The sequence below is a fragment of the Haliotis cracherodii genome, unplaced genomic scaffold (assembly GCF_022045235.1).
Source record: "Haliotis cracherodii isolate W230 unplaced genomic scaffold, xgHalCrac1.p SCAF_12, whole genome shotgun sequence".
NCBI lineage: Eukaryota > Metazoa > Mollusca > Gastropoda > Lepetellida > Haliotidae > Haliotis > Haliotis cracherodii.
In genome coordinates, this window is record NW_027266267.1 from 38,428,544 (window position 1) to 38,441,346 (window position 12,803).

The 12,803-nt window shown below is 39.6% G+C and overlaps 1 protein-coding gene across 1 annotated transcript; it reads right to left on the minus strand.

The window, feature by feature from the left end:
- Positions 1 to 1,642: 1,642 nt before the first annotated feature.
- On the minus strand, positions 1,643 to 9,960 carry LOC139457871 (uncharacterized). The gene is made up of 6 exons (XM_071239220.1): positions 9,655 to 9,960; positions 7,927 to 8,011; positions 7,147 to 7,343; positions 5,043 to 5,128; positions 2,921 to 3,110; positions 1,643 to 1,759 (listed from the first exon to the last, which is right to left on the minus strand). Exons 1-6 carry the CDS (start codon positions 9,958 to 9,960, stop codon positions 1,643 to 1,645), a joined length of 981 nt encoding a protein of 326 aa, XP_071095321.1.
- Positions 9,961 to 12,803: the final 2,843 nt, after the last annotated feature.

The window sequence follows — 12,803 nt, forward strand, 5'->3', positions numbered from 1 at the left end:
TGTCCAGGCTGACGGTGACCGTCTCCAGCAATCTATGAATTTACCTTGTTTCTGAAGAGCAAGTTGTGCATTCAGACGCTCATGTTACCTGTCTTTTTTAGGAACTATTTTTTTCGCGGTATAGCTGGTTGTTGTATGGCTTTCAGTGTAAACATGAAGTCACACGTACTAAATAAAATTGTGTTTACATCTTGGTCTACATCCTTTAAGGTAAGATATTGTTATTATAAAAATATAAATGCTCCGACGTTCTTTCAGTTAGGCCATCAATCTATGAAGGTTCATACTATGAATTCACACAAAGTGCAGGTCAATTCTTAATTGTACAGATATCTGAGTTAACACAGATCGGCTGTCTATGATATATCAACAGCAGGAATACAAAGAATCACACTAAAAGTTGTTAGATGCTGTCCCAGCTGCCAAACCGTTCGAATGCTTTTTCATCAAAAGCACAAATAGAGCCCAAAAACTACCTTTATTTCTGACGCAATCTAGTTTCTGGAAAACAAATTCTCAATAAGGAATAATGCATATGTTAAGTAGAAGATTAAAGCAAAAAGTATTGTGTGAATTCATTTATTTCATAATTGCCATTGATTTTGATTTGAAGGTTGGCCGTGTGGATAAAACCACACCTGTTGTATATATATATATATAGTACATTTTCTTAAATTTGAAGATGAATGTGCATATCAATATTAAGCCATGTAATATACTGGGCAAAAGAAAGTATATGTGTGAACATTGCAATTACAAAGTGTATCAAAACGTTACAAGGCTGAAAGGCTGAAACACTCCAAAACACACCTGTGGTAACCGTTTAGTCTACATCATCATCGAAACCATTTGTTGTTTGTTTCGCTTTTATAACTGAAAATCACAAGACATTATATTTCATTATATAGTTCATGGATCAGCTGAGACAATCTCATTAAAATCAGATCTTAGTGCTCGCTAACTCAAAGATCTGAGCACATTTAAGTACAGGTCACGTCAGAACGTTGTAATTATGCGACCTCGAAACGGTTCATAAAAGCAACAAAACACTTTCCATGTTCATAATAAATCTCTGCCAAGAGTCGATTGTACGACAAAACCGTTTTCAATGATCATAAGGTAGAAAACGTAAAGGCCAGAGAATAAGAAATCTCCGCTGAAAGTTCATTGTACGATTCTGACCATATCACGAGCATGTGTTTATGAATCACTATCAAATAGTGATGATGGCAGATGCTCGCGCAAAGGTGAGCGTAATCCGCCCCACTTGTAGCACCCGTCACAAACACATGCAGAGGCAAGTCAATCGTTCATCTGAGGAAAAAACACGGGAACATATAGTACTAGTCAAAACGGAATTGCATCAGAAAACATTTTTGTCACTGATACGTCAAATGAAATGGCCTCCACTCAACTGCTATAATTATAATATGCTCAGAAAGCTTTACCGGAACCTTGAATGTTGTAACCTTGATCAAACAATTTCTGAGCATGTGACGTGTTATGCTCTTTGAATCTTCGTAGAAAGAGCTTGATCGATTGTGACTCAAAATTTGTGCAATATGAGACACCGAACAGTTCTGTATAATGTGTTGCTTTTGCAGGGTTTGTTCCCGAGAGTCAATCGACACTGACAACAACGTCACATGGTGATGTGCGCCGCTGTGACGATGCCGTCACCAGTGATGGAGAGGCCTTCTAGAGTCTCATTCGGGTATCTGTCTGTGAAGTTGTGTATGCTTGATCCATCGACAGATAGCTGCAAGGAATCAACTAGTATAATGGAGATATAATTCAACGGGTAATCGAGGATAAACGCTCCAGAGAAGAAATAAGTTGCATATTGATTTAACACTGAATAGTTCCGCCCTTCTAATGGAAGGGACTAAACTAATAACCATTCATGTTATGGATAAAAATATTAATTGACAAATAATATTTGATTCGACAAGAATAAAGTATATCATAAAATTTTCAAGTAATTCATTTCCAAAAATGGTAGCAGTTTTTGTGTGCACTAAAAATAAAGCAGAAAAATCATAAAAATATTCTTTAGAACGTTGGTGTGAAAGGTTACGTCCAAATTTGCCCTGAATATTATTCTTCCTTTGTCAGCACCATACCCCTGCCGGTATAATTTTTTTTCCAAAGTGGTGAACGTTTGAGAGTTGCATACATCTCGACCATCTTTCAACATTAATGTTATATGCCATGACATAACTTAAATACACTTCCAAGAGGAGTAAACGATCTTCACACACTCATGTGGCAAATAGTACCGAAGTAAAGTAACCGCTGCTGAACAGGAGTACGGTTTTCTTCATTGTATGGGATTGTATGGGATTAAGTGTTTTACGTTTGCTACTGCTGCCTTCCACGATAGGAAACACCTATTTGCACAATAGTACTGATGATACTGATAATTGTTTACATTTTCCTCAGGTAGACAAACCCAAAACGATGTTGGTCGAGTCTTGGCTGGGGTATCTAGAGGTACGCTACCGAGTGTTGATTAGCAAAGATTTGTGTAATGACTTTCAATACTCCATATTTCACATCCATACAATAAGAAAGGAACAACCATTGAATCCAACAACCATTGAATCCAGCAATTTTACCTGAAATTGCCATGATAGATTTAGCTGTTTACTTATTTTCAAAAAGAAATGCATAGCTTTGACTGCTTCTTCTGAATTATTTATTTTTATTTGGGTGAATTTATTTAGTCCGTGAAATAAACTCTCAAAATGTTTATATTTTTATCACACTTTTGGATTGACTGTGAAAATATGCTTACAATCTTTCTTTGTTTTTGAGAAATTGATTTTGAGTTTCCATTATTTCTATATGGCGAGAAATATTTTCGGCTAGTAGTACAGTGTCATCTGTATAGAGCGGTAGAAATAGAACAACAACATACCATGTACACGCCTTTGTCCAGTCGTATCTCCACCAGAGACTCGATACCCATTTCCATTGGGACCGGCGTTAGTATAACCCCTGGTCCCCAAACACCGGCGAAGCGTGAACTGAATACTAGCGTGTTGTCATCCAGTCGGAAGTCAATATGACAGAGAATATTTCCCCCTCCGAGAAAGTCCATATGTACTCTTAAAAACGGGAAAACATTGTGAGAGTGATATGTGAATGATGAGTCCAGTTGAAAAACAAAACATGGAAATTTGGAAAACAAGATGGTGGTCCTACCAGTTTTTCTGTTCGATTAGGAAATTGATTCGAAGTTCACTTTCAAAGAACACAAGTATACATATTTATAACTAAGCGATTCAGTTCCAGAAGCAATTGCTATAAAGACTTATTGGTATTATTTATAGCCATTCAAATATGTATAATAGCGAACATTGACAGTTCCATCCCAGTAGACCCGTGAAGATTCCGGGGTAGAATAGGTCTTCAGCAACCCATGCTTACCGTAAAAGGTCACTATGCTTGCCGTAAAAGGCGACCAACGGGATCGGATGGTCAGACTCGCTGACTTGGATGATGCATGTCATTGATCCCAATTGCATGGATCGATGCTCATGATATTAATCACTGGGTTGTCTGGTTCAGACTCGATTATTTACTGACCGCCGTCATATAGCTGTAATATTGCTGAGTGCGGTGTTAAACAACTAACAAACCAACCAACCATCCCAGTAGTGACATATAGAAAAACTGTCCATGTTAAACGATGGGCGGGTGATGAGATACGATAGCAAATGCTGGTGATCATAATGTTTTGTCTCAATTGTATTGATTGTGATAATTAATGTAACGTAAAACTATCGTCCCCATATTTGATACGCACTTCCGATCATTGACGGTAATAGTTGTTTAATCCGAATCAAATATTTTGTGAAAAACAAATTTACGGTATGCTAACATGCTTTCATAACTAATAATTAATTCACCGGATTAATTCTGACCATGGAATCACTGAAACGGATATTATAAGTGAGTGAATGAGTTCATATTTAACGTCTTATCGGAAATATAGCGATGATAATTCCGCCCAAAACAATTAGGGGAGATAACTGTCAAAATATCATATTTCCTTCTCACAATGAAAGCGCAATACAGATTGCCTAATACATAAATTTTCAAACCAGTAATGTCATACGACCCCATTCACTTCAGTAGAGGTCCGACCGATTGTGTTTGACAAATAATAATACGGATCATTTAAGAGATAAGTCTGCTATATCTTGAAATTTAAGATTTTGAAATATACGTAGGAGTGTAGATTAGGTACCTCTTATTGATACCTCAAATTTCAAAAGCAAAGTCTGTTTTAACTCTATTCTACCACGACGACAAGAGCGCTTTGAAACGGTGCTCTCTCAGAACGCGAACGTACACATGTGCAAAGCGGGAAAGGGATCACGGGACAAATGTCGGTTCATTGGGCTGTCGACTAGATCCAGCAGCCGATGAAGTACATATCAATTACACCCCATTGCCAATATGTGTCATCTCCTGCCGTTAGTGACTTTCATGTGATAACAGACGTGCTCTGTAGTGTTGCGCTGATGACAAGCAACATGCACGGTCTAGAGAGGCTGTAACTTTTAAAACAGATGTCAGATTATGTCACTCCTGGGCCTGAAATGCAGGTGGTGTGTGTCAAACTGCTGGCAATGTGGCCCTAACTGGGTGTATATCTGGTGACTTATGTTACATCATAAAGCTTGAATATGGTTGACTGCAGCATTAAAGAAAAAACACATAAATAAACTAGTGAGTGTAGGTGTTTGCTATTAAACGCTGCAATACATCATTTTCAAGCAGTATGACTGCAGCTCGTAAATCGAGTCTGGAGCAGACAATCTAGGGATTGAAATTATGAGCAATACTTCACGCCGTCGGTGGCTACGGCGACACGCTGTCAATCAAGTCTCCGAGTCTGACCACTCGAACTGTTGTTTCGAAAGTATGTTATTGGGGACAAAATCTTACCAAATACACACTCAGTATATTCTGGGTGCCCACGTTTATTCTTTTGATCACTATAATCATTAATGTAAATATCTATCTTTTACTTTTTGACGGCCGTTGGCGTGACGTTCAAGGCCACTTTGAAGCTCCTTGAATGCCCACAAGGTAATTCCAGCTGCAAGTTATTCACCTATGTAAACAAAAAAAAAGTATTAAATGTTTTATCCACAAGCTCGATAATTTCTGTACCCCTTTGCAAACACTACGTACGATTGAAAACAAAATGTGTGCGTTCCCTCGTTTTTGGCATTATAAAAAGATGTATAAGAAGTCATAAATAAATAAAAAATTATTGATCATAGAATGACACATATTTGTAGGCAACACACGGCTTTCGTTCAGTTTGTAGCTGGAGTTTATTTAGCAGTAGTGCACATATTGGTATCGACAACGCAACTGTATGCAACAACTTCGATCTTTGATCTGTCCTTTGGTTTCGTAACATCTTTTGGGATGTTTTCAAACCATTCTTGGTTACTTATGGCATCAATCAATCCACTTTTATTTGCTGATTATAAAAATACTTATATGGAAAGGAAATTGATTGTACAATAATATATCTCACGCGGGGAGGCGTTTGAATAATTTCATGCTCTTAGATGCTATTTATCTGACGGTTTAATTTGTCCTTTGGTTTCGTAAATTCTTTTAGGATGTTTTCAAACCATACTTGCTTATTTGTGGCATCAACCAATCCATGTTTATTTGCTGATTATTAAAATACCTATATCGCAAGGACATTGTTCAATAACATATCTCTGTCTCGCCGGCGTTCGTATAATTTCATGCTCTTAGATGCTGTTTATATACTGAACCGCAAAAGAAACGTTATCATGGATAGATATATGAGAAACCTTATTTGTCAAAACACTATAAACATACTTTGAGACATATTAAATCTTCTTGAAGTGAAACAAAACACTAGTCTCTGAGAAAATGGCATCACAAGTCAGTATGTCGTGTGTCCTCCATGTGCATTGATGAGTGCCGTGCAACCTTGATACATGGAAAGGATGAGGCGGTTAATGAAGGCCGTAGGCACTTCTGCCCACACTCCGAAGAAAGCATGAGGCAGTTCAGCTGCAGTTGTCGGCCTTGGTCGGACGTCATTCAGCCGTCTTTGAATCTCGTCCCACAGGTGCTCAATGTCATTTAAATCTGGACTGAGGGCAGGTCACTGCATTGTTCTGATGCAATTCTGCTGGATGCAATCTCGCACGGGCGTTATCATGCTGAAACTCGTGGTTGCGGAGACGTGCCAAATGAGGTATGGTGTGTGGTCTCAAGACTTGATCAATGTACCGAGCTGCTGTGACACCATTGCCTCTCCCTGGTCCGATGTTCTGGAAGACCACAGGGCCGACCCTCTGTGCAAGACCAATTCCATCACACACCATGATGCTCGGATCACTCCACGAGTCTCTCTCAACAACACAATCATCCGAATAACGTTCCCCACGGCGTCGCCAGTCTCTCTCGGCCATCTGTTATTGAGATACAGTAACGGCTCTCGTCTGAGGAGAGGACTCTCTCGACTGCTGGTGGCGCCAATGCTGGTGCTGTGTTTCCCAATGAAGACGATCCCGGCGATGACACGGTGTCGGAATGGGTCCTCGGTGTGGCCTGTGACAGTTGAGGTGTCTTCTCGTCAATCGTCGACGCACGATGTCCGCTCTAATGTGTGGCCGGTGTGTCCCCATTGGTTGTGCACACATTTGTATTGCCAACGCAAATGGATGGCACTTCTTATGTGTATGTTTTTGTAGGAATGCCTTTGTTGTTTCTGTCACCTTCATTCGATGGATGTCGACTCGAATTCATATTACACATTAATTTACACATTTTACTCCTTCCCTCTATTGCACAGTTACTTGGTCTAATTACCAGTTATAGCTTACACAATGGCAGACCAAACCGGACCAAATTAAAAATATTTAACAAGCTCCAATCTTGCTGGTTCTTTCATTGCTAAGCTTGAAGTGTATCTTGCAAAATACACTCCATGTTGTTGTAGTTTCAAAGTAAATTCTGAACTAGTCTTATTTCGTCCATATAATTGAGTCCATCTCACCTGACCATCTATCTTGTCAGAATAATTAAATATGGCTTCATACTCAACGTTCATACTGTACCCCATAACCATCTTACCGGGTAGTCCCAACTGTACTGTGCGCAAGGGCCAACAGAGCCGTTCCAATTTCCTGTCTGACAAACTCTGCTATTTCTAGCTGTGCACATCTTGAAGTTGTCTTTGCAAGTGTATTCTGCAACTGCTCCTTCGTACACACCGTCATAATGCATCTCAGCATTGGCAACAGTAGGCGGTGCGTCACAGCCTTGAAATTCTGTAGCATTCGAACGCAATAATATGACATATGTTGATTTATTTAAAACTTGAAAGTACAAAATGTTTACTTATCAAAACAGTCATTATTGTGATGTTGGATTTGAACTGCGCCAAAAACAACAGAGAAATGCGATGGCTAAACTAACAAATATCACAGCTAACCCTCAGTAAAGAAATCTGCTTTCTGATCTCAGTGATTGTTCTTGCGTGAGGTTACGTCGCTTTCAACATGATCATTACATCACAGGGTTATTGTTGAAATTGGGTTCAAGAATGTGTTCAATATTATGACAATATTGTGTGTGTGCGCGCATGGGTGACTCTGAGTTTGGCTGGTTGTACTAGTCATGACTAATGCGGTTTCTATAGGGCCAGCCCATGCTACAGTTTAAACAACAATTACGTCTTTTAACTTCTTTGGTTTGATGCAGCCTGGGATCATGACATCGTTCTTTTCGATCTCCACACAGACGATCCGTCCTGGACTAAGTTAACTCGTGGCAAGCACATTCTCAAGGTGCTGTAAAAAGCCAAATGATTTCAATATATGATTTCGTAAAACAGAACTACCTATCTCTTACCCGTCTCGCATGATGCATGGCCGAGTCGATCTACATGGCATCTGGACAATGGACAAGGTGTCTCTGAACAGGCCCCAGCGAGTGACTATGTAAAACAATACATTCAAAGGGTGACGACACAGGTGGAAATTCAGACAGCAAGGGTTCTCTAACATCGACTGATTTCAACATTGAGGAACTATTTGATCAACATCAAGTTCAAAATTTTATTGGAGCTAAACATACGTTTATTGAGAGTTGGAGAAAAGTCACAACTTCTGTTTGGCTGACATTTGCTGAAACCTGTCTACCTCCAGGTGTCATTCAGGGTGCGTCTCCTGATTTTAGTGGCAATTAGGTGTTACAACTGTCACCATTTTGGTCATGATTCCTCACAGTGCAAGAGAAAGACGCCTGTGTCTACTAGATGTAGCAGTGATCAAAAGGGCGAAAACTGTAAGGCGGAATCTGTTCTAAATGTCGGAACTGGGTTGGAACGGGTGATCCCAACGCTACTTACAATTAATGTGAGAATTATGATTAAATGTCTGTGTTCATTGAGTTGAAAAGAAAGTAAAACATCCTTTGTTCAAGCTGCTGTGCCGGTTTGTTCACGTGACTGTCATGTGCTGGGTCTAACAGATCAAGCACAGTCAACACAATTAGCCCCAAGTGTTACTGGACCGTTGGCTAATTCTTGGTATTTCAACCCTGATTTCACGATTATCTTGTTTGGTGGCATTACTGGTTGTTTCAATACAACCAGTAAGAAAAGCAAATATACTGAAGAAAATGAGTCATCTTGAATATTTGTTTTAGGTGTTTTATGCAATTGTGTGCTCATGATTCACTATGAAAGAATCACCATCATATTCATGATCACAAAGCTATATTCTTGGCAATTCCAAGAAGGCAAGCTATATAAGAGCAGCAAGAAGGCAGCAAGAGAGTTGTTTCAAATCTATAATTTGAAAACTTTGATTCCGATACCTTTCGGGATTCAAAAACGGAGACAGCCCTTTTTCAAAATAGTCAACAGTGACAGTATTTAGAACATTCGTGAGCACATGTACATTATTTCTAGGGCCTGTTACTTATTGCTGCTGCCACTTATTTCATCCGTTGTGTTGCCTTTTTAAATGTAAACCTAAACATGTCTGTTTCGGTACAATTGTTGAATATTCTTTGACCTTCTGTGTATATTTACTGACAATTAAGCACTGTGAGATTCTATTTCTGGGTTAACCTCTGCATGTCAATTATAAAATCACCACGTGACAGTTATTATCTTGATTAGCTCCTTGCCATAAGCCAACCAGGGTCTAAAATAGATTGTTCATGCACTGATCAGCACATAAGATTAGAGACAGAAAGCTCCAAAAGCAATCATTTGGAATGTTGTCTTCAAGACAGATTGTGTTTGAAGTTAGCATTGATTAACACTGGTTAGTTCGGCTTATTCAGTTTGACTGCACAAACCTCAGCTGCCATAAGATCACTCAGGCTTTGATAATACAACACAAGTACAGTTAGTCGACTTTAGGGATTAGATGGCGAGAGTTAATATTTACCACCAATGGCAGTATGTTATTCGTACATTTAAAGCAACACAAATGTAAGGTGGATTGTTGAAGTATGTGATGAGAGACACCTGTACTGAGTTTGCGCATTTATAATAGACAAGAGTCAGTTTGTGATCAAAAGGAAAAAATAGTAATTAATTATTAATAATATATACTAAAACAGTACCTTAGGCCAGTGGTTGATGTCACTGAAGAGAAATCCTGGCCGCGCTGTGACAGCCACCTGGTCACTGCTGTTGCTGTTGAGTTCACAGATGCGGGTCCTGGTCTCAAAGTTGAAGGACATGCAGACTGAAGACATCAGACATTCTGATGCACATGAATAGAGAGACGATGACCTTACTTTCCTAAATACGTAAAGCTCCATATGCACATCTACCTCCACAACAGAAGACGCGTTGAAGCAAGTGCCATAACAGCCTAACCCTCCACAGGTCAGAACTAGGACAACTGTAAAAAGACGGAAAGGCATTTTCCTGTTTCATGAGAAACGAGATTAGTGAGGGAGAAGGAATAATGGAAGTTGATCAAAACAAAACCTTTGTCCTATCTCATTCTTCTTGTGCAAAGTTGGAGCCAGGGACGACAGTTACTGACAAAAACGTAGTCATACAGAAATAATGTCCATCTACGAGTCCTCAGTCATGGAAAGTCATGTACAATTCCTGAGTGGAACATTCCTTTGTGGGCTTACTGTCTAAGGTTTCAACTGAAATACCGCCCTTTTCAGAAACATTAATTGATGTTCTTCTACTTAACTCATACAACAAAATGGCTTGGCAGTAACTTATTTAAAAGGCTTGTCTAACACAGGAAACCTCATTCTCGGGGTGAAATGAAGCGATATATGGTCAACAAAAGCTCTCATATTCTATGCTAGCTACATGACCCATTGTCAAAAGATCTATATCACTAAAATTGCCATCATATGGTATGTTTATACATATGATAGTAGAAAGCGAGGAAGCTTGCAAACAATGCTGTATAGTTAATTCATGCTGTGCTTTGTACCGAGCGACGCGAGAAAGCTAACAGACAGAAAATCGATTGCAACTCTGTTTCTCAGTGATAAAGCATTTGTTAAGCTCTTGAATTCGGAATGAGAACTAATGACGTTACAAATATGATACTCACAATAGCCGCTAAATTCCTTCACGAGCACGTACATTGTGCTGACAAACCAAGATTCATTACCCAAGGCATTAAATCAGGAATTCTCATGTAGGTTACGCTATTTTGAATATTCTTCCAGTAAAAAATGTCGTTCCAATACATTGGCATGGTGCTGATATACCACTGATCAGACTCGAGGGAAATGTATTTGATCAGTATTAAGCAGATCCTGGCACTACCAAGGGGCAGGTAGCTCCTCACAGCACAACTGTGTCTTGTCTTATTCGTTTAATTTAGAAGGTGAGGTGGTGAGGTGAAATGGGGTTTAACATCGCGTTCAAGATTATTGCATTTATATGTCGACGTGAATGCACCTCTGTGTGTGTGTGTGTGTGTGTGTGTGTGTTTGTGTGTGTGCTTGCACTTGTCCAGATCAAAGCCCCGACCTTCAACTCACAGGGCGTACGATCTACCACTTGACCACAGAGGCAGTCTACTTAAGAAGTGATGTAATGATATTTTAAGTACATTATGACTAAGACGAGCTTAACAAATTCTAACAAATGTCAATAGAATGTGATAAAACTTCAGAGTATGAATATGTTATTGCATAAAACATAATTCCAAAGTGTGGTATCCTGTTTCCCGCGATTCTGAATGGCTGGCGTGGAATTAAAAAATACATGTTCTTTTTCAATAACTGCAGAAAAGACTTGCGATCCAGAACTACTTTCTCATTGTACCCGTGTGGGGGAATAGAACCTGAAACTTGACGAGCAATCCAACGCTTCACCACTAAGCGTCCGCCCCATCTGTACTATGATTAGAATTATCCACACTTGTATACATGGAGATCGCAGGCTTTATCTTGAGACCTTTCAGGCTTGTTTGATAACTGCAGAGAAGACTTCCAATCTGGAAATACTTTCTCAAAAAGGACTCTTCGACTCAGTTCACCAACTTGCAGCATTGAAATAATGTCCTACAATAGTATCCGGAACTCCCATGTATCGGACAGCCAAAAGATTCCGAGGACCTCTGTTATACACGATCAACCAATCAATTAAACAAACCGTCCAAAGGGGAATAAAACACCATATCTATATAAGACTTTGCAGTCAAGATATCCCCCGAAGGGCCTTCTGTTTCGTCACTCGGCCTAACCTGGTTAAGTTCAACATTTGATTTGAGTAAATCTGGGGAAAAATCGTCAACGCGCGATCTGTACAGAACCAAACAAGTTAGGGATCATTGATATTTTAGAGGATACTATATAATCTTGTGTGCTCGGTCTACACTACAAAAACACTCTTCAAAATTTTCATGATCGCTAACTATTGTGTTCAGGAGATATTATATTATACATTTGCAGGAACAGAAATTATTCTTCGAAAAGGCAGATTTGTCTTCATTCTCTTCAACCAAGTAGGGGGCACGGGTGGACCAGTCTAAGGCGCCGCGATTCGTTGGGCACGCCAGAAACCTATGATTGTGGGTTCGAATTTCGGTTCGCCCCGATTATGTTTCTAGGTTTGTCAGCACCATACCCGTGCTCGCTCATGGGTTTCACCGAAGTGGTAAACGTCTGAGACCTGCATCGCTTTCCTCACACATTAAGCTGACACGCCGTGATATAACTGGAATACTGTTAAAAGCGGCGTTAATACTAACCCACTCACTCACTCTTCATGACAAGTTGGGGATCAGGAAATATCAATGTTTATGCCATCTATTAGCACACAGATAATAACGAGAAACACCCCATGGAAGAACGTTTATGTCTGTAACCTAAGTCACCGAGTCTGACCACCCGATCCACGTCATGTCAGATTTTGTTTTTTCATCATAATAGAACATGTAACTGTCACAAAATCTAATTATAAATAAGCACATGATAAATTTCAGGCCCAAATAGTTCCAAACTCATCAAGATGCATAACAGATCATCTGTGGTAGATAATCCAAAATTAGAACGATCACCTCCGTGCCCGAAGTATGGAAGATCGATGGTTTGGTTCTTATGATATAGCAAACGATTCTTTTTCTCGGTACCCTGCACTACTGGCGTGAACAAGGACCTCTCGACTCGGAGTTGGTATACTGTGCCTGAGTTGAGTATCCATGTTAAACTGCGACATGGTATTGAGAATGTGCTCTCTCACGATAATTTTGCCGTAAGTTGGTTGGTTGGTTTGTTGTTTA

Bases quoted from the DNA above. Each gene is read 5' to 3' on its own strand.
- LOC139457871 (XM_071239220.1), bottom strand. From the start codon at position 9,960: ATGCCTTTCCGTCTTTTTACAGTTGTCCTAGTTCTGACCTGTGGAGGG. The intron at 7,344-7,926 runs GTAAGAGATAGG...CGAATGCTACAG, and splicing joins CCATGCATCATGCGAGACGG to AATTTCAAGGCTGTGACGCA. The intron at 3,111-5,042 runs GTAAAAGATAGA...CCCGTTTTTAAG, and splicing joins ACGCCAACGGCCGTCAAAAA to AGTACATATGGACTTTCTCG.